At 40.7% G+C, this 27,692-nt stretch overlaps 1 protein-coding gene across 1 annotated transcript in view; it reads left to right on the top strand.

The window, feature by feature from the left end:
* msh2 (mutS homolog 2 (E. coli)) overlaps positions 1–27,692 on the top strand; it is a 97,496-nt gene that overhangs the window by 42,216 nt on the left and 27,588 nt on the right. The window contains exons 11-13 of the mRNA XM_087991259.1: positions 4,426–4,523; positions 17,356–17,601; positions 20,658–20,862. Of these exons, the coding sequence (XP_087847385.1) occupies positions 4,426–4,523; positions 17,356–17,601; positions 20,658–20,862 (549 nt within the window). The remainder of the gene's footprint in view (positions 1–4,425; positions 4,524–17,355; positions 17,602–20,657; positions 20,863–27,692) is intronic.

The raw sequence follows: 27,692 nt of genomic DNA, 5'->3' as shown, positions 1-27,692 counted from the left end.
TAAGTTCATGTCAATAACCTTCAACTCATCAACTCTGTTACTGATTTGCTGGATTTTTATAATTTTATATAGTCAGACATGATTTTACCAGTCCATGCTGGTTGTTCTGAATCAACCTGCATTTTTCCATGTGTCTATTAATTCTATTCTAAATAATTGTTTCCAGAAATTTCCCCACTAGGAAAGTTAAACTGACTGGCTTATGATTGCTATGCTGATTTTCTTTTTTCCAACCTTTTCTCAACAAAGAAGTATGTTTGTGATCTTCCAATCATATGGCATCACCCTTGAATATAGAGAAGATTGAAAGATAATTGCCAGTGTCTCTGCAATTTCCACTCGCTTCCTTCACTATCCTTGGATGCATCTCACTTGTTCTGTTTCTTTATCAGCTTTAAGTACCAAAGGCTTATCCAATACCACCACCTTATCAGTTTTAAACCCTTCTTGTGACTGACTTTGCTCTTCTGTCACCATAGCATGATATGTAAAGACAGATACAAAGTTTTAATTTAGTGCCTCAACGAAGTCTCTTATTTCCAAGTGTAAATCTTGTTTTTGGTCCCTAGGTTGTGCTATGCCATTTGGAATTCTTCATTATTGATGTATTTATAGAAGACTTTAAAATTTCCTTTTATGTTAACTGTCAGTATTTCTTCGCAATCCCTCTTTCCTTCTTGTATTTGCTTTTTCACATCTTACGAACCTTCTGAATTCAGCAAAGTCCTCAACTGCATTTACTATCTGTGTTGTAAGCACACTTTCTTCTTTAACTCAATTTCTATATTCATTATCACCTGGGAAACTGAGTTGTATTGTCCTAATTAATGAGGGTATTTTCCTTAACTGCATTCAAATCACCACTTCTTTGAAAGTAGCCCATTGTTCAGCTATAGTTTGGTTCCAGTCTTGCCTTATTGTGACCAACCCTCCACCCAGTGTAATATTCTACCCTAGATTGACCAATGTTATTTTCTACCATCATTTCAAACCTAGTGAGCCAATGATCACTGGCCCCTAAATGTTTAGCTCACTGTCACTTGATCTATTTAACCCAACTCACTCCCAAGAACCCGGTCTTTTCTTGTTGTACTAGGCACATACTACATGGAAAACTGTCCTGAACGTAATTTAAGAACACTGGTCCCTTGCCTCTTACATCTATACTCTCCCAGTTGATTATACAGGTAATTAAAATCCCTCGTCATCATTGTGCTATGATGTTTGCACCTCTCTCTCATTTCCTTGCAGATTTGTTCCTCTGTATCCTTCCCACTAGCTGATGATCTATGCATAACACCAAGAAATGGATGTAACCATTGTCTTTCAAGTCAGTTATACTTGATGTAAATCCAGAAATTCTATTTCATTTTTGTTTTAGGATTATTGACATTGAATTGAGATCGGCGTAGTACCACATCAAACATCGGGAATATAGTTTTGCTGATGGACCAGCATCTTTGAAGTGCTGGTAGCCCCATGTATCTGTTGCCCTTGTCCTTCTAGATGGTAGTGGTGGTGAGTTTGAAAAGTGCTGTGATATGAAGATCCTTAGTAAGTGGAGTTGTTATACTGCAGCTTGTAGATGGTGCACTCTACTGCTCCTATGTGTTGGGTGGAGGGAGGTCACTAGTTGTGGATATGATGCCAATCAAGCAGCTGAATGTTGTAATACCTCCTAAGTGTTTTTGGAGCTGTGCTCTTTCAGGCAAGTTGGGAGTATTGCATTACATTCTTCACTTGTGCATTGTGGATGATCAAGGCAAACAGGAGGTAAGCCACTCGCTGCAGTATTCCTAGCCTCTGACCTGCTGTTGTGGCCATTGTATTTAAATGACTAGTCCACTTTGATTTTTGGTGAGTGGTTAATCCTAGGATATTGGGGGGGCTTTGTCAATAGAGATGTCATTGAATATCATGGGGGCAATGGTTAGATTCTCTTGTAATGGTCATTGCCTGGCACTTGTGTGTAGTGTGAATACTACTGGCCACTTGTCAGCCCAAAATGGATGTTGGTGAGGTCTTGCTGCATTTTCCTTGGACCGCATCAGTAACTGAGGAGGCATGATGCTCAACAATCTGTAATCATCAGTGAACATTCCCACTTCTGATCGTATGATGGTGAGGTTATTGATGAAGCACTTAAAGATCGTTGTGCTTAGGATACCACCCTGAGGAACTCATGTAGCGATGTCTTGGAGCTGAAAGAGTCATAGAATCATACAGCTCAGAAACAACTCATCCATACCGAACAGACATCCCAATCTGACCTAGTCCAATTTGCCAGCAATTGGCCCATATTGCTCTAAACCCATTCTATTCATATACCCATTCAGATGTCTTTTAAATGTTGTAACTGTACCTACCTCCCACCATTTCCTCTGGCAGGTTGTTCCATACATGCACCACTGTCTGTGTGAACAAGTTATCCCTCAGGCCCTTTTTAAATTTTTCCCCTCTCACCTTAAACCTATGCCCTCTGGTTTTGGACTACCTCTACCTGAGCAAAAAGATCTTGACTACTCACCCTATCCAGGCCCTCATGATTCTATAAACCTCTATAAGGTCACCCCTCAGACTCCAATGTTCCAGGGGTAAAAAGCCTCTTCAGCCTTGCCTGTAATTCAAACTCTCCAGTCCTGGCAACATCTTTGTAAATCTTCCTACGCCTCCCAACAACTGCAGCCATTTTCCTTTATGCTGAATTCATTATGCATAAGTTCATTAGATAATCTTAAATATTAATTTCTTAATACTTTTTATTTTTTATGAAATTAAATCGGGTGAATTGTACATGGAAGTTGAAATTCCTTTTGAAGAATTTTTTAAACTTGAAACTTCTTTGTGCTTCAACTGTAGTTGCAGTATTGCAAGGACTTTGCAATGAGAGCAAACCTTAAAATGTCGGCCTGTTGCATGAATAAAATGGAATTTAAAGTGTTGCTCAATGCATTTTTCACTGAGTTGAGCTGAGCTGGCCAAACCAGCCTTGCTTTGCCATCTGAATTTGTGGATCTTAGAGTTGTGGTTTGCATTCTGTAGTTATCCTCACTGCTGTGAGATTGAGGAGGAGTGGAGTCTGGGCAAACTGACTTGAGATTACTCAATCTGCAGGGCTCCTTTTCTGATTGCTGCTGTACTGTTAGTGGGAATATGTTTTTAGCTGTGATTCTCTGTAACCTGCATTCCTCTATTTCACTATATATTTTAGTATGGTTGTCCATCATCATGATATCATGGTCTAATTCTGCCTACCTCTAACCAATATATGCTTCACCAAATTTTTCTTTTATTTATGTAGTTCTATCCATTTGCTTCTATCCACAGCATAATCCTTGGCAAAATTCAGTAAGCAAGGTATGAATGCCACTCAGTTTTACCTCTTTCCTTCAGTGGTATAAACTATGCCTATGATTTCCAGCAAGTAATTCTATAATGCCCCTTTTAGAAGGGGCAGAGATAAGGTGAATAAGAAGGGACTTTCTCACTCAGTAACTGAGAACATAGATTGAAAATACAAGTTAGGAGAAAAATTGGGAAATTCTGTTACCAGGAGGGTGGTCAGAGTCTGGAACTCATTGCCTTGAAAGGGTACTTAGAAGCTTTTAACATTTAAACAGCCTCATAGGCTGTGGGCCAACAGCTGGAAAATAGAATTAGTATATTCAAATCTTTGACCGCACAGAAATGTTGAGCAGAATGACCTCCTTCTATGTTGCAAACATTGACTCTATAATTTGAGAGCTGATCAAAAACTTTCATTCTGTGGGCTATAGGTCTGATATTGCAGTTAGGGTTTGGAACCTAGAATTGGAGCATAACTTCACAAATAGTTCTCTAGTATTAATCAATATTTCATCTACAGAATGTACAATTTAATTAGATTGTTTGAGAAACCAAACACAGCAGTAAGATGTGTTCAGTAAACCCTCTGTTCATGCATAGCCAGAGCATAATTTTGACATAAGAATGCAGAGCATCACATAATTGTTTTAGTGCAAAAGGATGCCATTCAGCCTATCGCTTCTGCATCAGCTCATCAAACAAACACAAGATCAAAAGAGTAATTGGAGGCTGCTCCTAGTGTGTAGGAAATAGCCTTTTTCACAATTCATCTAAATCATAGTCAAGCTTGTACAGAAGTTTGCTTCACTATACTGGACATAACATACGGGTGGGCTGTATCCTGAACATCGCATCCCTTCATGCTTAATATTACTGGTTCATTCTTAAATGACTATCATTTATGACATTATCATGGTAGCATGCATGACAAATGGCAACAAGCTTCGAGCTCTGCTTGCCAAATGTAAAGATGAAATATCCTTAAAATGTACTGTTTAAAACGGAAACAAGAGGGTGTTCTGGTGTTGAATTTCGGAATGTAAACTCAACTGTTTCTTTTATTCATTTTGTTTCTTATAGTAAATTGACATCATACAATGAGGATTATATGAAGAGTAGAGAGGAGTATGAAGAAGCTCAGAATGTGATTGTTAAAGAAATCATCAATATCTCAGCAGGTAAGAACTTGATGTACGGCAGAGAAGTTCAGTCCCATGTGTTGTGCAGCCTGCAATATGCAATAAGTCTTGGATCCTCCTGGCAGTCTGGATGACCACAACTGTAGGAAATGCTGCCGTTTGACCAGCAACGTGCCAGGTTTTGAAGCTTGAATGTCAGCCATTAGCACAGTAGTGCACTCATGAGGGTCACTGTAATGTGGATGGCATATTTTGAGATGTGGCCATCCCTCAGCTTAACAAAGTACAGTCAGAGGAAGAATTGGTGGTCACCAGTCAGAAGAAGGGAGGCTAGCAGGTAGTCTGGAAAGACACAGAATGCATCTCACTTGAGAATAGTTTGGAAAGGATGACCTATGTCACAAGGTTTCTCTGGGGATTGCAGCCAGAGCCCAATTGCACAAAAAGAGAGCAGAAAGGAAGAAAGAGCAAATTTGGTAGGAGACTTAATTGTGAGATATACAGGCAGGCCTTTCTGAGTCCACAGATGTGACTCCAGAGTGGTTTTGTCACTTCCCTCGGGCCAAGGTCATGGGTATCTCTTGCTGCACACCATCCTCGAGAATGGTTCACATTGGGACCAACGACACAGGTGGAAGGAGGGATGAGGCTCTGGATTGAGAATAAGGAGGAGGCGATGGCCTGGTGGTATTATCACTGTTAATCCAGTGTTCCAGGTTATATTCTGGGGACTCAGTTTTGAATCCCACCATACCAGATGGTGCAATTTGAATTCAATAAAAAAGTCTAGAATTAAAAATCTAATGATGACCATGACTATTGTTGATGGTCAGCAAAATGCATCTGGCTCACTAATGTTCTTTTGGGAAGGAAACTGCCATCCTTACCTGGTTTGGCCTTTGTGACTCCAGGCCCATAGCAATGTGGTTAGAGATGGGCAATAAATGCTGGCCTAACTAGCAATGCCCTCATCCTGTGAATGAAATTTCTTAAAAAGAAAAAATAATTTAAGGAGCTAGTGTCAGATTGAAAAACAGAACCTCAAAGTTTGTAAATTCTGGATTACTCCTGGTGCTGCTTGCTATTGAGCATAGGAATAGGCCGTTATAGCAGATGAATGTGTGGCTGAAGAGTTGTTGCAGGAGGAAATGCTTTAGGTTCCTGGATCACTGAGTGTGTCTTTGAGGAAAGTGAGATGTATACAAGTTGAATGGGTTACACCTGAACCCTAGCAAGACTAATGTCCTTGCAAGGGATTTGCTGGTGCTGTCATGGAGTCATAAAGTCATATAGCATGGAAACAGACCTTTCTGTCCCACTTGGGTCCACGTTGACCAGGTTTCCCATACTAAATTGGTTCTATTTGCCTGTGTTTGGCTCATTTCCCTCTAAATCTTTCCTATTCATATACCTATCCAAATGTCTTCGAAATATTGTAACTGCATCTATCACTTCCTCCAACAGCTTGTACCACATACTGACCACCTGTGTGAGAAAGTTATCTCTCTGGTCCCTTCTCAATATTTCTTAAACCTATGCCCTCTAGTTTTGAATTCCCTGATGTTTGCTATTGACCTTATCTGCCCCTCATGATTTTATAGACCTCTATAAGGTTACCCCTAAACCTTTGAACAGAGAATGCTAAGGAGCATTAAAATTGTGGGCCATAGTTAGGGTAGATAAGATTCTTATCCCCTTAATAACCAAGGGCTATAGATTTAAGGTAATGAGCAGGATGTTTACTGGCGATTTAAGGAAGAATTTCTACCTAGAGACTGATGGGTGTGTGGAACTCATTGCCTGGATAGTCCGAGACTACCCAGCTTTTCTTTTATAACCCAAACCCTTCAGTCCTGTAACATCCTTGTAAATCCTTTCTGTGTCTTCTCTGTTTTAATAAATTCAATCCTTTTTAACATTTGAGCAGCTAAGTTATTTAAACAAGTTTGACAAGGAGATGAGATACCACTTGCAGATGCAATAGTGAGTGAGAAAAATATAGAAGGCAAGCCATGTCCGTCTGACAGGCAGAATGTATAAGCCAAGTTAAGACACAAGGGAACATGGCAGAGCTGATTTTGTTTTAATGCTAGGAGCTTTGTGAGTAAGGCAGTTGAGTAAAGGCTGCTGATTAACAAAAAAAGCTATGACACTACTATCATGGTGGGACAGGAATGGCAGTTCAATATTCCAGGGTGAAGAATCTTCAGTGAAACAGCAAGGGGTGTAAAAGAGGGCGTGACATTGTAGAATTTGACTGCTTGATCCATATCACAATGAAGGGTGATTACAAAGTTGCTCAATTGAGGCCAAATGGATATGCTGATCAAGGTGGTAAGAATCAATGTGATGCAGGGCAGTTTGGCAATTTGGATCTAAAATTGGCTCTGACAGGAAACAGCATGATGGTTGAAAGTTCTTTTTGTGACCATGAGTTCGTGTCCAGAGGCAGGGTTCAGTGCTTGGTCCCTTGCCATTGATGTATTCGTGATCTAGACACGAATGTGGGAGATTTGATTAGTAAGTTTGCAGATACTTGGAAACTGATAGTTTGGCAGCTAACATGGAGAAAAGCTTTACACTGCAGGATGATATGGATATAACAGTAGGAAAAGAAATTTAAACCTGAAAAGTGGTGTGATGCAGTTTGGGAAGACACAATGAAGCATGGGAATACACAATGAATTCCAGGACCCTAGAAAGTATAGAGTATCAGATTTACCTCTGTGCAAGTCCACAGATCCTTAAAGGCAACAGGAACAATGGATAAAGTGATTATGAAGGCATATGGGGTATTTGCCTTTATTAGTTGAGGCATTGAAGAAAAGGACAGGAAGGTTATGATGGAACTGTGCAAGTCATTAGTTGCCATTTGAGCTGGAGTACTGTGTGGAATTCTGGTTAAGTCACTATTGGATGGGTCTGATTGCAAGAGAGAGGTACAACGATAGGGTTTCAGCTATAAGAGAGATTATAAAGGCTGGGATGTTGTCCTTAGAACAGAGAAGACTGAAGAGTGACTTGATTGACGTGCAAAATTGTGGGCCGTAGATAAGGTAGATAAGAATCTTTTCCACTTAGTAACAAGGGACCTTGGATTTAAGGTAATGGGCAGAATGTTTAGTAGGGATTTAAGGAAGAATTTTTCATGTAGAGGCTGGTGAGTATATGGAGCTCGGTGCCTTGAAAGGGTGGTAGGGGCTGGAACCATCACAACATTTAAATAGTAATTAGCTAAACACTTGAATCATTGCAATATGCAATGCTCTGGGTCAAGTGCCGGAAAACAGAACAGGAGTAAATCGGTGCTTGATGACCGGCTTGGATACAAAGGACTAGAGAGCCTTGTCACAACTCTGTGACAGCAGTGAACAAATAGATGTAGGATGCATCAATTTCTAAAAGGGATTCAACAAATGAAGGTAATTAAGATCAGGGGCTTATGGTGTTGAGGCTGTGTATTAACACATTGAAAAATGGCTAATCCACTGAAAGGGAGCAGGGACGAATGGGGCATTTTTAAATGTGGCAGTAACTAATGCAGTGCTGCAAAGATCAATGCTGGGCCTAAGCTGTCTACAAACTATATTAATGGTTTGGACGTTAATACACAGAATAATTCTATCAAAATTTTATAATGATAGAAATGTGGAATAGTAAGCTGCGAGGAATACACAATGCTGTAGTACGCTTCAATCAGGTCAGTATTTAATATCCTATTATAAAACCCTTCTGAGGAAGAGTCACTTGACCTGAAACATTAATTCTGATTTCTCTCCACAGACTCTGGCAGACTTGCTGAGCTTTTCCAGCAATTTCTGTTTTTATCTTTGATTTACAGCATCCGCAGTCCTTTTGGTTTTTGTTTTGAAAAATATTTCTGTATTAATGTTCTGCAAGATTCATGGTGAGAGTTAAGATGCTGGTACAGCTCATAACTAGAAAGACAAATGGCACATTGACCCTTATTTCAAGAGGATTTAGGATACAGTAATAAGGAACGTTTGCTACATTTGTACGTAGCTTTGGTCAGAAAATACTGAAAGTGCTCCATACAGTTTTGATTTCCTTCCCTAAGGATGTAACAGTAATCAACAAAATCAGAAATTGCTGGAGAAATTCAGTTCTGACAGCATCTATGGAGAGAAAACAGAATAACCTTCTTCAGAACTGGATCCTAGAATTGAAACATTAGCTGTTTCCTCTCCACAGAAACTACCAGACCTCCTGCGTTTCTCCAGCAATTTGCTTTTGTTTGTTTCGGATCTCCAGCGTGCACATTTTTATTTTTATTTTAAGGATATATTTGTATTTGAAGTTGATGCAGCAAAGTTTCACTAAATTAATGTGCATGATGAGATCTTGAATAGATTGGCCATGTACTCTGCAGTTTAGAAGAATAGGAGATTGTTTCATGGAATGTAGATTGTGAGAGTCGTGTCAGTTTAGCTGCTGAGAGGTTAGTCTCTAGACTCTGGAATTAAGGTGCATTGTCTGAAGGAAAGGTTCAATCATTTATGATTGAGGTGAGGAATTTCTTCATTCAGAAGGTTATTAAATCTTTGGATTTCTTTGCTGTAGCAAGTATTGGATGTTCGGTTGTTGATTATCTTCAAAACTGTGATTGATAAAACTTTGGGAATTTGTGGATCATACAGATTGAACTGGATTTGATTTCAGAAATGGAACACCAACCGTACCTCTCTGTTCCTTACAATTACTGATGTGTTATTTTTGGAAGCTACAGAAATTACCATGCTATAGTGAGGCTAGGCGCTGGTATGGTGAACCTTCTCGAGATGTGGTTTTTCATTTATAACTGCAGCATTAGCCTGTAGGATTTGATCCATTTTAATTAGATAGTGTGCTTTGAGATTCCAGCTAGTAATTAACCATAAGGATTTTTGTGTCTGGTTGGTTTGTTTGCAAAATCAATCTTACTATTGAGGGTATAAATAAGATACTGTAAATGACACTTCTATTGCCACTATGAAAGTAGAGCAAGACATAATTCCTGAGTGTTCCTCCTTTACAGCAGAGTTAAAGGTTATTGGCAGGAATTTTTTAATGTCAGATTTGAATATCATCATTAGATTCGAGATAGTACCCAGCTTTACACCATCCTCAACTTTGACAGTTCGCAATGTCCTAAAAATTGTTTAAAAGTTAATTACAGCTAACTGTAGTCAGTGAAGTTTCATGTTGAATTAGTCAGCAAGTTAGTAAGGGAATTACATACTTAAACACTGTTATGAGAGATTTTATTTGCGTAGATACCTAATCCAATTCTTTGAGCTAATCTGAATTTGTTAACAGTGGACATACTGTTAACTTGGGCAGGTCTCCTCGTAATGTGTTGATATAAATGCAACCCAGTTTAACAAACTAACTGGGTAGCTTGAGTCAGACAACTCCGGTGAATGAGTCTTTCAAGCTGCCTGGGTTCAGTTGAATTTGAGTGGATTTATTTGAAAAGACCTTTCTTTATGTGTTTGTAATCAATATTGTTTCTTTTGTGTAATATGGTTATCCTTTACATAGAAAGCATGACTTATTTTTCCAAAACTGAGACGTCCCACTGTTATTGTATTTGTTAACATTTTTATTGAGAAATTTTTTTTCTTTACAAGATTAAAACATTACAAAAATATAACAAGTTAAAGTTATAACAATTGCAATGAACTAACTACTGTCTTACTGTAGAAAAAAAAATCAAAACTACACTCACTTCAAATCTATAAATAAATATATAGTGCCACCCAGCACATCCACACAGAGACTCTCAACCTCTGGGAGCATTAATTATTACACCGTATTTATTCGGCATACTTCTTCCCAGGGCACAAGACTCACTAAAACCTAATCATCATGGTGAAACAAATGCCCTAATTAAAATGGCAGACAGGTCTGCTTCCAGGTAATGCAAAAAAGGCTGCCATGTCTTATGAAAAGGTTCCTTTTATGGTGCACCATATTTGTGAGGAAGTCCAAAGGGATGAGTTTCATAATTAACTTGCACCACTCTAACAGGCCTGGAGGGTTCTCAGACACCCAGCTCATCAAAATGTTCTTCCTTGCAGAGTAAATGAGAATGTTAACTAGTTTTTTTTCCATATGCATCTAAGGAAGATAAATTTGGCAGATCCAAGAGTAGAGAGACCGGGTCTACCTTAACTTTGGTCCCCAGGACCCTCCCTATTACTCCTGCCACAGCGCTCCAGTACCTGCGAAGCTTGTGGTATGACCACAAACGGTGAGTGAGTACCTATGCTCATTTCGCACTTGGGGCACATTAGAGATGCTCCCTTTTTGAATTTTGAAAGATGATCTGGGGCCAAATGAACCCTATGAAGAACCTTCAGTTGCATAACGTGTGTTCTGTTACAGATCGAGATCTTTCTCGCGTTCTCTCAAATGTTCTCCCATGTCTCTGAGGGGATCTCCACTCCCAACATTTGCTCCCAGACCTCATTAGTCAAACACTGCATCCCCGTAGGTGGTAAGGAGTACTAACCAAGAGAGTGCTTGTGGCATGAAGCATTCTCCTCCCTATTAGAGCTATTGGGGTTGGTCAAAAGCATAGTCTTCTTTTGGATGAATTCCCTAACCTGAAACTAACAAAAAAGATCTCTGCTGGACAATCCATACTTGCAACTCATTCGTCGAAGGACATCGTGACCTCCCCTCAAACAGTATTCTATAACTGTCCTCATCTCACCCATAAACAAGACACTTGTAATGGGGCACTTTGCTGGGGACGCCTCGATATACAACCATATTGATCTTGGGTTCTTACAAGCCCAATCTCTCTCAAAGGACAGAAGGGACCTTAGTTGGTACCTCCTAATATCCAGGAAGTCTCCCTTCACCACCACCACCATCTTCCCCCCCCCCCCCAAAATCCTTGGAGTAATGCAATTTGGCCAGCATAATGAGAGGCTGCCTGTGATGCCAAATACAAGAACTAAACCAACCAGTAAGTCTCTGCAACACTTTTTTTCCTGGGAAACATCAGAGGGAGAATTTGCATGGGATATAGCAGACTAGGAAGGGCATTCATTTTGATAGGGGCTATTTGACTTAACCAGGAGATTGGAAGGGCCTCCCATCTTTGAAGGTCTTGTCTAATCTTGTCAAGCAAATGAGCAAAATTAGCCTTAAATAATTGATCAAAGGTGGGAGCAACAAAAATGCCTCAGTAAAGAAAACCCCCCTGTGACCATTTAAAGGGGAAATCAGAATTCGCCTTCAATATCGTATTCCCTTGAGACACCCCCCATGGGCATAGCCTCCGATTTTGCAAAATTGATCTTATATTGTGAAAAATAGTCCATAAGTTAATATGTTGTACTAAATGGGGTACAGAAACTGCCAGGTTTGATATGAGGAGAGCATCATCGACATATAACGTAATCTTGTGTGCCTTTGATCCCACTTCTGGGGCAGCTATGTTAGAGTCCTTACAGATGGCCTCTACCAGCGGCTCAATCACCAGTGTAAACAGTAGTGGTGAGAGGGGACAACCTTGCCGACTGCCCCTACCAATACTGAAATTACTGGATCTTACACTATTAGTGAGAACCGCAGCCAGAAGGTCACCACACAGAGCCTCCACCCATTTGATGAAGACCTTGCCTAGACCAAACCATTCCAAAGTATTTTTAAAAATGGCCATTCCAACCGATCGAATGCCTTCTCTGCGTCTAAAGAGAGCACTAAACCCTGAACCAATCATTGCTGACACGCTTCTAATATTCTAATCTTCTAATATTATTGGAAGACCTACAGCCCTTTATAAAGCCCGTCTGGTCCTCCTAAACAATATAGGACAACACTTCTGATTCCTGAAGAAGGGCTCATGCCCGAAACATCGATTCTCCTGCCCCCTGGGCGCTGCCTGACCTGCTACGCTTTTCCAGCAACACATTTTCAGGTCTGATCTCCAGCATCTGCAGTCCTCATTTTCTCCCAACACCTCCAATCTCAACACAAGTGTTTTGGAGAAAATTTTAAAGTCTGAATTTAACAGTGAAGTGGACCTGTATGAAATACAGTCCTCCAGGGTCTTCCCTTTCTTGAGTATGAGAGAGATGTTAGCCTCTCTCAGGGATTACAGGAGGTAGTCATGACTGTATGAATAGTTGTACATGTCCAGCATTGGCCCTGACAGGATATTTATAAATTCTTTGTAGAATTCACTCGGGAGACCATCAGAGCTGGGCACCTTCCCACTTTGGGGCTGTCTTACTGCCTGCTGTTTCTCTTGCGCTTCGAGTGGGCATTAAGAAGAGACGCCTGTTCCGAGGTCAAACTTGGTTCTTTTTAAAAAAAAAAATTCCATATTAGCCCACCAATCCTCGCAGCATTCCAACCAATATAACTCAAAGTAAAAACTCTGAAATGCCGCATTGATCCTATTAGAGTCACACGTAAAAGTCCCAATGCCTTCACTAATTGTTGAAATGGATTAGAGGGCGCTCTTTTTCCTGGCCAGATATGCCAGGTATTTGCCTGGCCTATCACCATACTCAAACAGCCTTTGTTTCGTGAAGAGAGTTCTCTCTTTGCTGTTTGAGTGAGCATAGAGTTCAAAGCAACCCGGAGGGCTGTGACTCGCTGCAATTTAGCCATTGACAGCCTAGCAAAATATTCTGACTAGGCTGCCTTCAACTGTGCCTGGAACAGATGTTGCTGCTCTCCCTTCCGTCTCTTCCAGCTAGCGAATAAGAGATAACTATCCTTGTAGCATAGGCCTTAGCAGTCTCCTAGAGTATAGACTGGTTACTAGCTGTACCCAAATTGATAGCCAAGAATACTTTGAATTCACTCTTAAGTACTCGATAAACATATTGTCCTTGAGTGTAAAAGGATCCATCTGCCAATGCCCGGGGTCCTGTTCTGTTGCCCTTAATCTCAACCTCCAAATACACTGCTGCATGATCGGAAATTGCTGTTTTCAATTTTCCAGAACATCACCAAATCCAGAAAAATCGAAGATGCTAAAAAAAAATCATTCCTGGTATGATACTTGTGTGGATTAGAGAAAAGGGTGAAGTTCCTACCCGTAGGGTGGAGGCATCTCCAAATGTCCACCAGTCCCAATTCCACACACAAATCAACCAATTGCTTGGATTGCGAAGAGACATTTGGGGGACCTTTGCACATTCTATCCATTGTGGGGTTCATGAGGCGATTAAAATCTCCTCCTATGATAGTGTGTCGCATTCCAAGGGCAATGAACTTCATGCATCAGTCAGGAATGTGAGGGGGTGTGCTAGTGGACAATAAACATCTCTTCATGTATCAAAGTTTTAAGAATTACAAACTGCCCATATTCCTCTTTAACTTGATCTAATAGCTTAAATGGGAGACTCTTCTGGACAAGTATCGCCAATTCCCCGCTTTTAGTGTTAAAGGACAAAAAAAACACCCGATCAAACCCACTCTGCTGTAATTTTAGATGCTCCTTAATATTATGATGGGTTTCTTGCAACAGGACGATATCAATCCTCTCCTTTCTGAGATTAGATAGTACTTTTTTTTAATCTTGATAAGCAAGTGATTCGCCTTAATATTCCAGGTGCACCATTTAAGGAGACACTTAGGCATATTCCTCTACAACAACTCTTGAACCTCCAAGAGGAAGAACCCTACTCACAGCACGCCAAGTGTAAACAAATGAAGACTCAGAGTCTAAAACAATATACACACTAAAACTACATTAACAATACTTCCAAAAAACTGCCTCTACTAAAAACCAACAAACTAAATCAATTACAGCATGCACAAAGCACTTGATAGAAGATTCTTTCCCCTTTGCCCACAGGGGGCACCTACACTACCTGGATACACCTCCATAACTCCTAGCTTGAGCTGTGCCCCAAACTTAGGCAACGGATAAACAACAAAAATAGATATTATCAACAAAAAAATTAGGAGTTGGCACTTCACCCATCCCTAAACCTACCTTGACCTCAATTATCACAGTTGAAAAAAAACCAACAACACTTTCTGCAAGAAAATAATAAAGAAAAAGGAGAAGTTTACAAAGTAGAAAAAAAGGGAAAAGAAAAGAGAACCATACTGTCCATGTTCTTTGGACCATCTGGTCTGTTTCAAAGTGTCCAGAAAGTTATTTGCTTTTTCTGAGGAGTCAAATACATGCACGGACCCTTCATGATTAACACGGAGCACTGCCAAGTACCTGATGGAATACTGAATATCCAAATCCCTTAGTCTTCTCTTCATCTCATCAAAGGACTTCCTCTTGCGGATCATGGCTGCAGAAAAGTCTTGAAAAAACATAATCTTTGATCCTTTATAAATCAAGGCCTGAGGATCCTTTTCCAATGACCTGGAGTCTTCCATTACCTTTGTTTGTCCCTGTAGGACTGGAATCACACTAGGATCAGGCAGGGGTGCTGGTCCGAACCGGACCTGCGCACCGCCATCCAGTGAGCTCTCTCGATCCGCACCCGGCCCACCATGGCCTCCCAGCCCAGAAATTGAGCCAGCCATTCTTCAAAATAACTGGCTGGCTGCTGACCCTCCTCTTGCTCTGGCAGCCGACCACCTGGATGTGTTTTCTTCAACCTTGATTTTTGAGGTAGTCAACCTGTTCTCCTAAGGCCCGTACCTGCTTCACCAGGGCCTGGATACGTTCCACCGAGGAGTTGACCGTGGTCTCTGATGTCGCAGTCTGCTGCTCGATCTCCTCCACTCGCTTCCCGGAACTCTGCAGCTCCTGTTCACGCTTCTGCAGCATGGCCAAGATCGGTTGTAGTCTGGCATAAGTCTCAGTAATCGATGCTTCGATCATATCCCGGAGTTTCACGATATCTGCAGCCAGGCCTTGTTGTGCAGGTCAGTCCATCGGGATTTCGGGGGAGGCTGGAGCAGCAGCCGTGGGTGTGTCCAGTGTTGCAGGGGAGTTGTCCTGTCTTGTGATTTCTTCTGTCCTTTTGCCACTAGTCATCTTCCCTTACCAAAACAAAGTACGTAGCTCTTCTACAAATATTAAACTGTCTTATTTTCTTCAAAATAGTTTAGTTGGGGAGGGTAAAACCACCACTTCACCTGAGTTATGGTGCAAAGTTCAGCAAGGCAAACCTGTTATATCACTGCCAACTTGGAACCCAGTTATTGCATTCTTAACTGTAGTAGAAATAGAATGATGATACTATTGAAGAACCAGTAATTTATAATTTAACCTTTCATTTCACGTGTGTTTCCGTCAGTCTGCCTTGTAAAATATTTGCGTAGGGGATCAAAACTTTCATCGTAATGGTCACAGATAAAGTGTCTTCCACATGACATGGATCAAGAATGAATCTTGAGTATCTCTGTTTTCAACAAGGTTTGCAACAGAGACATAGTTAGAACAGTTTCTGATCTCTGTTTGCAAGCGGCAATACCTTTCTGTTTGAAAGATACCTTAAAATGTTAATGACTTACAGCTATCTGTGCTCCTTTTTTTGTTGCAGTGGTGATTTGTAGCATAGCTATTAAATTTAACTTTATTAGATTACTTTCTTTTTTTTAATGGGAAAATAAATTGTCATTTTTGGCCATTGTCAGTATTAAAATACTCCAAGATAGAAAATAAACAAGGGTTCTTCCTTCTGTGCCTCAAAAATATACTATGCCTGATTAAAACACTCCTACTGCTCAGTTGGATGTTTTCTGTTCTTATTTCTAGCTACCTTATGACCTTGGCCAGTTGCAGCTGAAGTGGGAGTACTACTGTTAAGAGCTAGATTGAGACCATACAATTGAAAGGAGGCATTCTTGTTTAGAATGAACTGGATTCATATTCGGGTACCTGAGGTGAAAGGAAAGTGCCAGCCAGTGCTTTATTCTGTTTCCAAAAAATATTGCAAGTAATTATAGAATGATAAATTGATTGTAGAATTTAAAACTCCTACAAGCAGGCCCTTGTGTACTTTGAGCTATGGTGTTTCCATAACCTTTGTAACAAGATTTTAGCTTCCAGAATAAATCTGGCCAATCTAGTTATCCATTTCTTATCTGCTCATTTTAATCTGTTGCAATGGAATGGGTGTTCAGGGAGACACATGAAGTTACAATTGAGTCAGAATTATTCATGTGAAACACTGTCATTCCATCTTTGCTTGTTTTCAAGAATATTGTATGATGGATATTAACCGTCAATATTCCACCTGAAAGTACCTTCCAAAATTCTCACTTCAACTGCAATTGGCTGAGCACAGTATGAGCAGTTCACTTGCATCTTACACTGTATTCAAAACTTTAGAGCCCCATTGCCCCTACCTGAGGGAAACAAGGTGAGGGGCCGTGCATACTGTACATTTTGTTACTTAATTATGCCTCATGATAACCTGAACTGGCAAGCAGGGCACCCCATAAAGAGAAGTGAGCATTCTTTTTAACATATCCAGCTGGTATTTGACTATGTTATAATGGTCTGATCTGCAGCAATCTGCAGGAATTGGACCGTGGGCAAGAAGACACCCAGCAGGCGAGCTTATTTTTAAAAAAATCAAGTTATGGTGTAAAAACACAAGTGCTATCTACCACCATATCACCACCTTCCCTGATGTCTTTTCTTTCGTTCGTTCGTTCTTTCTTTCGTTCTTTCTTTCGTTCTTTCTTATCCTTCTCCCTATCAACTTCTAAAGGATGTAGTCTGAGTGGTGACAGAAAGCCACACCATTTTATTTAGTTGACATCTAATTTAGGCAGGGCCTCCATGTTCATGCCAGATGTTTTACATGCTCCTACACTCTTTCCACCTGTGTATTAATTTTGGGGCGCAGGTAACTATGCTTCCTTTGTTCTGAAACCAGTGACAGCCTTGAACATTATTGGGTATCTTTTCCTATGTTTACAGGATATGTGGAACCTCAGCAAACTTTAAATGATGTGATTGCTCAACTGGATGCAGTGGTCAGTTTTGCCCATGTATCTAATGGAGCGCCAGTGCCGTACGTAAGACCTAAGATCTTTGAGAAGGGCCACGGTCGAATTACCTTGAAGGCTTCCAGGCATCCATGCATTGAGGTTCAGGATGATATGGCCTTCATACCCAATGATGTTACCTTTGAGAAGGATAAGCAGATGTTCCATATAATAACAGGTGAGTAATTTTTCTAGAAAAGTTTACTAATGAAAAGATAGGTTCAAAGAAAATAATTAACCTGAGGTTTTTGTTGGAGTAAAGTGGAGGAGGTACATGTATTCTCTACTTTAGTCACCCCTAAACCTTTGGCCGTTTAATTGGGATTATTTAATGGTAAATGCCCTTATAAAGTAGATCAATAACAAGGAATGGAATCATTATATAGTTTTGTGTTCAGCCAGATTTAAAAAGGATGGAAATTATGGGTGAAGATATGGGGATGTAAAAATATGAGAAATGCTGTTATTGTAGTTATGCTATAAACGGAAATCATTGGTCTGAATTAATAAGCATGAATATCACAGAATACTACTTTGTATCTCCAGAGGTGAAGCAAATGTGGGGATCCTGGTTTAGTTTGGAATTTTAGACACTTTTTTTAAAGTTCCCATCCAGAGATTAGTAAACCTAATTATAGAACTTGGTGTGGTAATATACTGAGTTGGATGGAGGGTTGGTTAACAGAAAGCAAATAAAGTAGGAATAACTGCATCATTCACAGGTTGGCATGTTGAGCCTAGTGCAGTATCATGGATCAGTACTTGCGTACCAGTTGTTCGTAATCTATATCAGTGATTTGGGTGTGGAAACCAAATGTCATATTTCTAAATTTGTAGACGATATCAAACTTGATAGAATATGCCATGAGTATGGTACAAAGAGATTTCAAGAGAGTTGGACAAGCTGAATAGGTAATAACATAGCATGTGGAATACTATGTGGATAAATGTGAAATTATCTATTTACTCTGATCTGTAAAGTTGTTGAGTATCATTTAAATGGTGAGAAATTGGAGAGTATTGAAGTTCAACGAGACGTGGATACCCTTGTTCAGAAGTCACTGAAAGCTAACATGCAGGTGCAGCAAGCAGTTGGAAAGGCAGTGGTAATTTTGCCTTTACTTCAAGAAATTGGAGTACAGGAGTAAAGATGCAGTTATGGTCCCCTTGCCCCCAAAAAGGGTATACTTGCCATAGAGCGAGTGTAGTGGATGTTCACCAGAATAATCACTAAGAAAGTGAGACTGTCCTTTGAGGAATCTGGGTCCATATCCATTTGAGTTTAGAAGAATGGGAGATGATCTCATTGAAACTTACAAACTTCTTAGAGCTAAATAAGATAGATACAGAAAGGATATTTCTCCTGAATCAGGAGTGCAGAATCAAGGGGCACTTCCTCAGTAAAGGGCAAGCCATTTAGGACTGAAAGGAAGTATTTCTTTTCCCAGAAGACTATGGAAGTGTAGTCATTAAGTACATTCAAGATAGACATCAATAGATTTCTGGACACTAATGACATCAAGAGATGTGGGGACCAACAATTTCTAGAATGGCAATCAGGCTCCAGGGATTGATTGACTTAGTATGGCTCCTTTATTGCTGTGTTGATAACTAGGAGAGGATACTGGGTCTAAATGGACGGGCACTTGAGAGTGAAGCCTCTGTGTTATGCCAGGTTTTTCTTCCTTGTATTTTACTCAAATAATATACTGGAAATAAAACCTTACTTCATTAATGTTCGCTTACTGTGGTTGTAGGATTTAATTGACTGTCGTCTGCACACATGAATTTAGAGCAACACAAGCCACAGGGAGCAGATGGCAACAGACGTGTGAAGTGCTGGTGTATAAATCTGCCAGGTTAAAAGCTGTTGTTTCAGTAACATCACTGTAAAGGGTGTAATCCAATGCACCAGAGTTCAGCAGCCAATGCTAAGAGTACTAGAGAGGGAGAGCACCACAGGGAGTTAGTGAGCTGCAGACAAGGCAAATGCTCGATCAACTATAAACATTATGTGCCTGATTTGATTCAAGGAGCATTGAACTAACACATGTTGAAACTGAGCACTCCACCACTTCAAATCATGACCTATTTTGCTCACCGTTTTTGGTGTGTGTTCTCTTTGGAATGACAACATCTTGCCTCCCCTGCTTGTTAGAGTATACCAGCTGTGGCTTAGTGCTCGTCACTTTCGCCTTTGAGTCTCAAATTTCAAATTTAAAGTTTCCCTCTCGAGCTTGAGCTCAAAATCAAGGCTGACTCTATTGCAGTTTTGAAGGAGTGCTGCACTGGTAGAGATGCTGTCTTACGGATGAGATTTTGACCCAGAATCCATCAACTTGCTCAAGTGAATGAAAACGATTTCATGGTACTATTGCAAAGTAGAGGAGGGGTATTATTGTCAGTATCCTGGCCAGCATTTGTCCCTCAGTAATATATTAAAAAATTAATGCTGTTTGTATGGGTTTGCTATGTTTTTTTTTCTCTTTGTAAAGAGGATGCGCTTGAAGAAACGTCTCCATTTGCTGGGAAGCACTTTGACAGCTCAGTGGTTATGAAACCATTACATAAAAATGCAAGGCTTTTTTTTATTTGCATAGATATATATTTCACAGTTTTAAATAATAATTTGATAAATAACTAACGATTGTCCTGAACTGCTACTAGCTTGAATGATTGCATGGCAATTCTTTCCAATGGAATCAGAGATCTTGTACTGGAAATGCGTGATTGGAGAAAAACTTTTGTTCCAAGGACTTTTTGTAGTTGTATAGCTACTGAAGCTTCCAGGTAAACATTGCAAACATTGCTCTACTTTTTAACAGACGTGCTGTAACAACTGTCAGAAGTGAGTTTTGAAGAAAAAAAATCTAAAGAGAGGCTGAGCATAAAAAAACAAATCTGCCTACAAATGTTTCCGAGAAAGAAAATGTGAATCTGGGGAGTAGGTGTTGGTTGGTCATCAAATAATACCTGTGAATCTTTTCCTTAATGAAAATGATTAGTGACTAAAGCCATCTAATTTTTGTTTTGTTTCTCTTTGAATGGGGAAAGAGAATGACTCCCCATATCAATAAAATGGATGTTGAGAAACAATTTGATCAACAGCAACTGACGTTTCTTCCTTGGTAGAATTGAACGGCCATGATTGAAGTCAAATGTGTTTCATTGGCCTGATGTTGTAAACACCTTTTGTTTCATGCTGCTAATGTAGTTTCTGCTTGTATTTAATAGGTCCAAACATGGGTGGTAAATCAACATATATCCGACAGACTGGTGTGGTGGTTCTGATGGCTCAGATTGGTTGTTTTGTGCCCTGTGACTCTGCAGAAATCAGTATTGTTGATTGCATCCTTGCTCGAGTTGGTGCTGGAGACAGTCAGCTGAAAGGTGTTTCAACCTTCATGGCGGAAATGTTGGAGACAGCATCTATTTTGAGGTAGGGTTCCTGAAGCAATTTTCACCTTCCTGGAAGTATATCATAGGTGAAAGCTACATATTTTCTGTGGTAAATGGAGTTAAAATTATTCCTGTCAGGAGCACCTCTGGAACGCAGATGGGTCAGAAGGTGGGAACAAATAAAGATGCATTGGTATGAGTTGGCATTAAGATTGGCTGTCCACTGATTTCTATCCTCCTATTGGTGCAATCTGGCTCATACCACTTTTAAAGTAGATAATTCTGTCTTTTGAAAGTGTGCCTAAGTAAGGTACTACTAAACCAGTTATTGGATCTCCATTGGCAAAGTCAGGATTAGGCACTAAATATACCAGGTTAGAAGGTTTACAGAACAGACAGGGAAAAGGGCAGAGGAGGTGGATTAGCCTCTTTGATTAGAAACAATAACTTCACTGCTGGGGATGGATATAATGAGGGGGAAAGCATTTACTGGAGACCAAGTGGGTGGAACTGAGGAGCAGTAAAGGATCTTAAAAAAAAAAAAACTGTTGTGTACAGGCTCCTGGTAGCAGTTCTAAAGTGTTAGATTGTATAAATGCAGAAATTAGGCAGATGTGTAGTTAAGCCAAAGCAGGACTTTAACATAAATTGGGCGAGGCAGACCTGCCACAAAGGTAGATTTCTGGAGTGTGTCCAGGATAGTTTCCTACAGCAATATATCTTGACTAGTATTCTGAGATGGAGGATGGAATAAATTGTGGAAAAAAAAAGCTGCTCCTTTTTTGAGGTATTTTAGGTATTGTAGATGATTTCCTTGAATTCCAGGAGCAGTAATTACTGTTTATAACCTGTTGCATTGTTTTGGAACTTTGTTTCGATATTCTTTCCCCCAATGGCACTTTAAAAAGAAGGAAGAGAGATAAAGGTAGAGACCACATGGTCAGAGAAAGAAACCTACACTGATGTCTGATACAGCAGTGAATCTTTTCAGCTACTGCCTTTTCAGCTTTTGAGTTCAAGTATCTCTGGACATTGGAGTGCGTCTAAGCAAAATGAACAACAGCGAAATTCACAGCTGACCTTGGTGGAACCTGTGTGGGAAACCTCACAGCACGGGAGAAGCTAAGTGCATAGTTTTAAAGGGTAACCTTGCTGTAAATCCTTAATAGTGCTTAATCTTTAGAGTGGATTATTTTTTAATTATTTGTTTTATTGAGATCTGTGCCTTGACTAAACTTTAAAAGTATAAATCATAGGTGCTATGTTAGCCTGGAGCAGTATTTTTTAGAACAGTAAGACTGTGCTATTTTCTGGATGTGTAGATTGTTAAGGAGCAAAGATGGTCTTTAGTAGAATGATATGCTCTTCTTGTTGGATATGGGAGATTAAGGAAAGTTTCCATGTTACTGATGATTATGTTTGCAGGAAGTGTCTTTGGTTGTGAATCCTGTCATATTACATGGAGCATTTGGTGCAGCAGTTAGAGGCAATTAGGAATTTACAGGAGCTAGGGGGTATGATGGATGGCAGTTTTAGGAAAGAAGGAAAACCACAGATACACTTAGGTGCATGGGTTACCTCCAAGAAAGTTAGGAGAGGGAGGCAAGTAGTACAGGAGTCTTCTGTGGATATCCCCATCTCAAACAAATGGAGGCTGAGAGACCCTGAGAGAAATGTAGCATGAGCAACCAAGTTTCTGGTATTCCTACTGGTTGTAATGTAACGAGGCATACATTAGGTTCCAAGAAATTGATTGTGATAGAAGACTGCCTAGTCAAAGGCACAGACAGTTGTTTCTGGCTGTCAGCGAGAAATCTGAATGGTGTGTTGCCTCGCTGGTGTCAGGATCACGGATATCTCTGAGAGTTCAGAGTATTCTGAAAGAGGAGAGGGAACAGCAGGAAGTCATTGTGCGCATTGGAACTAACAATATAGGAAGGCAAAAGGATGAGATTCTGATGGAAAAAATATAGAAAGTTAGACAGGAATTTAAAAAGGAGGTCCTCGAGGGTAGTAATATCTGGATTACTCCCAATGCTACAACTAGTGAGGGTAGGAATGGGAATATAAAACAGATGAATGCATGACTGAGGAGCTGGTGCAGGGGAGAAGGGTTCACCTTTTTGGATTATTGTAATCTCTTCTGGGATAGAAGTGACCTGCGGTAGAAGGATAGATTGTTCCTGAATTGAAGGGGACTAATAGAATGACAGGGAGGTTTACTCAAGCTCCTCAGGAGGATTTAAACTATTAAGGTGGAGCGGTTAGGACCCAAGGAGATAGTGAGGAAAGAGATCAGTCTGAGACTGGTACAGTTGGGGAAAAGGAGCAAGTCAAACAGACAGGGAAGGCAGGAACAAGGCAGAGAACGAGGTAAGATTGATTAATTAAACTGCATTTATTTCAATGCAAGAAGCCTAAAGGGGAAGGCAGATGAACTCAGGGCAAGGTTGGGAACATGGGACTTAGGATTTCATAGCTATTAGGGAGACATGGCTCAGGGATGGACAGGACTGGCAGCTTAATGTTCCAGGATGCAAACATTATAGGAAGGATAGAAAGGGGCAAGGGAGGAGAGAGTGTGGCGTTTTTGATAAGGGATAGCATTACGGCTGTACTGAGGGAGGATATTCCTGGGAACACGGCCAGGGAATTTATTTGGGTGGAACTGAGAAATAACAAAGGGATGATCATCTTATTGGGAGTGTACTATAGACCTCCCAATAGTGAGTGGGAAATTGAGAAACAAATTTGTAAGGAGATCTGTTATCTGTCAGAATAATAGGGTGATTAAGGTCGGGGATTTTAACTTTCCAAACATAGACTGGGACTGCCATAATGTTAAGGGTTTAGATGGAGAGGAATTTAAGTGTGGGCAAGAACATTTTCTGATTCAGTATGTGGATGTACCTGCTAGAGAAGGTGCAAAACTTGACCTACTCTTGGGAACTAAGGCAGGGCAATTGACTGGCATTTCAGTGGGAGAGCACTTTGGGGCCAGCAATCATAATTAGTTTTAAAACAGTGATGGAAACGGATAGACTGGATCCAAAACTTTTAAAAGTTCTAAATTGGAGGAAGGCCAATTTTGACATTATTAGGCAAGAATTTTCAAAAGTTGATTGGGTGTGGATGTTCACAGCTGGAAGATGGGAAGCCTTCAGAAATGAGATAATGAGAGACCAGAGACGGTATGTTCTTGTTAGGGTGAAAGGAAAGGCTGGTAGTTATAGGGAATGCTGGATGACGAAAGAAATTGAGATTTTGTTCAAGAAAAAGAAGAAAGCATATTTCACGTATGGACAGCAGAGATCAAATGACTCTTTAGAATACAAAGGCAACAGAGTACGCTTAAGAGGGAAATCAGGAGGGCAAAAAGTGGAATTGAGATAACTTCGGAAAATAGGGTTAAGGAGAACTCTAGGGGATTTTATGAATACATTTAAAGACAAAAGGGTAACTAGGGAGGGAATAGGACCCCTCAAAGATCAGCAGGGCACTCTCTGTCTGGAACTGCAGGAGATGGAGGAGATACTAAACGAGTATTTTGCGTCATTGTTTACATGTGGAGAAGAACATGGAAGATAGAGAATGTGGGGAAATAGATGGTGACATCTTTAAAAATGTCCATATTACAGAGGTGGTGGTGCTGGATGTATTATAACGCATAAAGGTGAATAAATCCCCAGGGCATGATTAGGTGTACCTGAGAACTCTGGGAAGTTAGGTAAGTGATTGCTGGATCCCTTGCTGAGACATTTATATCATTGCTAGTTGCAAGTGAGGTGCTAGAAGACTGGCGGTTGGCCTACGTGGTGCCACTGTTTAAGAAAAGTGGTAAGGAAAAGCCAATGAATTATAGACAGGTGACCCTGACATCAGTGGTGGGCAAGTTGTTGGAGGTAATCCTGAGGGATAGGATTCACATGTATTTGGAAAGGCAAGGACTGATTAGTGATAGTCAGTATGGCTTTGTGCATAGGAAATCATGTCTCACTAACTGGATTGAGGTTTTGAAGAAGTAGCGATGAGGATTGAGGTTAGAGTGGTGGACATGATCCAATGGACTTAAGTAAGGAGTTTAACAAGATTCCCCATGATAGAATGGTTAGTAAGTTTCGATCACATGGAATACAGGGAGAATTAGCCATTTGGATACAGAACTGGCTCGAAGGTAGAAGACAGAAGGTGGTGATGGAGGGTTGCCTTTCAGACTGGAGGCCTGTAATCAGCGGTGTGCCACAAGGATTGGTGCTGGGTCCACTGCTTGTTGTCATTTATATAAATTATTTGGATGTAAACATTTGAGCTATAAGGAGATGCTGAACAGATTGGGGCTGTTTTCCCTGGAGCATCGGAGGCTGAGGGGTGACCTTATAGAGGTTTACAAAATTATGAGGGGCATGGATAGGATAATAGACAAAGTCTTTTCCCTGGGGTCGGGGAGTCCAGAGCTAGACGGCATAGATTTAGGGTGAGAGGGGAAAGATATAAAAGAGACCTAAAGGGCAACATTTTCGCACACAGGGTGGTACGTGTATGGAATTAACTGCCAGAGGAAGTGGTGGAGGCTGGCACAATTGCAACATTTAAGATGCATTTGGATGGGAATAGGAAGGGTTTAGAAGGTTATGGGCTGGGTGCTGGCAGGTGCGACTAGATTGGGTTAGGATATCTGGTCGGCATGAACGGGTTGGACTGAAGGGTTTGTTTCTGTGCTGTACATCTCTATGACTCTATGAAGGGAAGGTCTTACGAGGAAAGGTTGAGGGACTTGAAGCTGTTTTTGTTAGAGAGAAGAAGGTTGAGAGGTGACTTAATTGAGACATATAAGGTAATCAGAGGGTTAGATATGTTGGACAATGAGAGCCTTTTTCCTTGGATGGCGATGGCTAGTACGAGGGGACATAGCTTTAAATTGAGGGGTGGTAGATATAGGACAGATGTCGGAGGTAGTTTCTTTACTCAGAGTAGTAGGGGCGTGGAACACACTGCCTACAGCAGTCGTAGAGTCACCAACTTTATGGGCATTTAAATGGTCATTGGATTGGCATATGGATGTGAATGAAGTAGTGTAGGTTAGATGGGCTTCAGATTGGTTTCACAGGGCGGCAAAACATCAAGGCCCAAAGGGCCTGTAGTGTGCTGTAATGTTCTATAGACGGTATCCTTAGTTAGTTTGCAGATGATATCAAAATTGGAGGTGTAATGGACAGCAAAGAAGGTTACTTCAGATTACAACGGGATCTTGATCAGGTGGGCGAATGGGCTATGGAGTGGCAGATGGCGTTTAATTTAAATAAATGTGAGGTTCTGCATTTTGGAAAGGCAAATCAGGGCAAGATTTTATAAACTCTGTAAGGTCACCCTCCAGCGCTCCAGGGAAAACAGCCCCAGCCTATTCAACCTCTCCCTATAGCTCAAATCCTCCAACCCTGGCAACATCCTTGTAAATCTTTTCTGAACCCTTTCAAGTTTCACAACATCCTTCCGATAGGAAGGAGACCAGAATTGCACGCAGTATTCTAAAAGTAGCCTAACCAAAGTCCGTACAGCCACAATATGACCTCCCAACTTCTGTACTCCGTACTCTGACCAATAAAGGAAAGCATACCAAACACCACCTTCACTATCCTATCTACCTGCAACTCTACTTTCAAGGAGCTATGAACCTGCAAACAAGGTCTCTTTGCTTAGCAACACTCCCAGACCCTTACCGTTAGCTGTATAAGTCCTGCTAAAATTTACTTTCCCAAAATGCACCTTACATTTATCTAAATTAAACCCCATATGCCATTCCTCAGCCCATTGGCCATCTGATCAAGATCCCGTTGTAATCCAAGGTAACCGCCTTCGCTGTCCGCTACACCTCCAATTTTGGTGTCATCTGCAAACTTACTAATTATTCCTCTTAGGTTAAAACACAAATAATTTATATAAATGACAAAAAGCAGTGGACCCAGCGCCGATCCTTGTGGCACACCACTGCCCACATGCCTCCAGTCTGAAAAACAACCCTCCACCACCACCCTCTGTCTTCTACCTTTGGGCCAGTTCTGTGTCCAAATGGCTCGTTCTCCCTGTATTCCATGAGATCTCACCTTGCTAACCAGTCTCCTATGGGGAACCTTGTTGAATGCCTTATTGAAATCCATATAGATCATGTCCACTGCTCTGCCCTCATCAATCCTCTTTGTTACTCTTCAAAAAATTCAAATCAAGTTTGTAAGGCATGATTTCCCACGCACAAAGCCATGTTGACTATCCCTAATCAGTCCTTGCCTTTCCAAATAAATGTACCTCCTGTTCCTCAGAATTCCATCCAACAACTTGTCCACTACTGATGTCAGGCTCACCGGTTTATTGTTCCCTGGCTTGTCCTTACCACCTTCCTTAAATAGTGGCACCACATTAGCCAACCTCCAGTGTTTTGGCACCTCACCTGTGACTATTGATTATACAGATATCTCAGCAAGAGGCCCAGCAATCATTTCCTTAGCTTCCCACTGAGTTCTAGGGTACACCTGATCAGGTCCTGGGGAGATATCCCCTTTTATGCATTTCAAGAGATCCAGCACTTCCTCCTCTGTAATATGGGCATTTTTTCAAAATGTCACAATCTATTTCCCTAAATTATATATCTTCCATGTCCTTTTCCACAGTGAACACTGATGCTAAATACTTGTTTAGTATCTCCCCCATCTCCTGTGGTTCCACAAGAAGGCCTCCTTGCTGATTTTTGAGGGGCCCTATTCTTTTCCGAGTTACCCTTTTGTCCTTAATATACTGGAGAAATTCTCTTGTCTGTCTGCATCTGTGGAGAGAGAAACCGTTAACAATTCAAATCCAGAATGATTCTTTGCTGGGATC

The sequence above is a fragment of the Chiloscyllium plagiosum genome, unplaced genomic scaffold (genome assembly GCF_037043375.1).
Source record: "Chiloscyllium plagiosum isolate Xiang-an unplaced genomic scaffold, Cpla_swu_hap1 HiC_scaffold_10, whole genome shotgun sequence".
Taxonomy (NCBI): domain Eukaryota; kingdom Metazoa; phylum Chordata; class Chondrichthyes; order Orectolobiformes; family Hemiscylliidae; genus Chiloscyllium; species Chiloscyllium plagiosum.
Note: the sequence above shows the minus strand (reverse complement) of the source record. Positions and strands in the feature narration are given on the sequence as shown.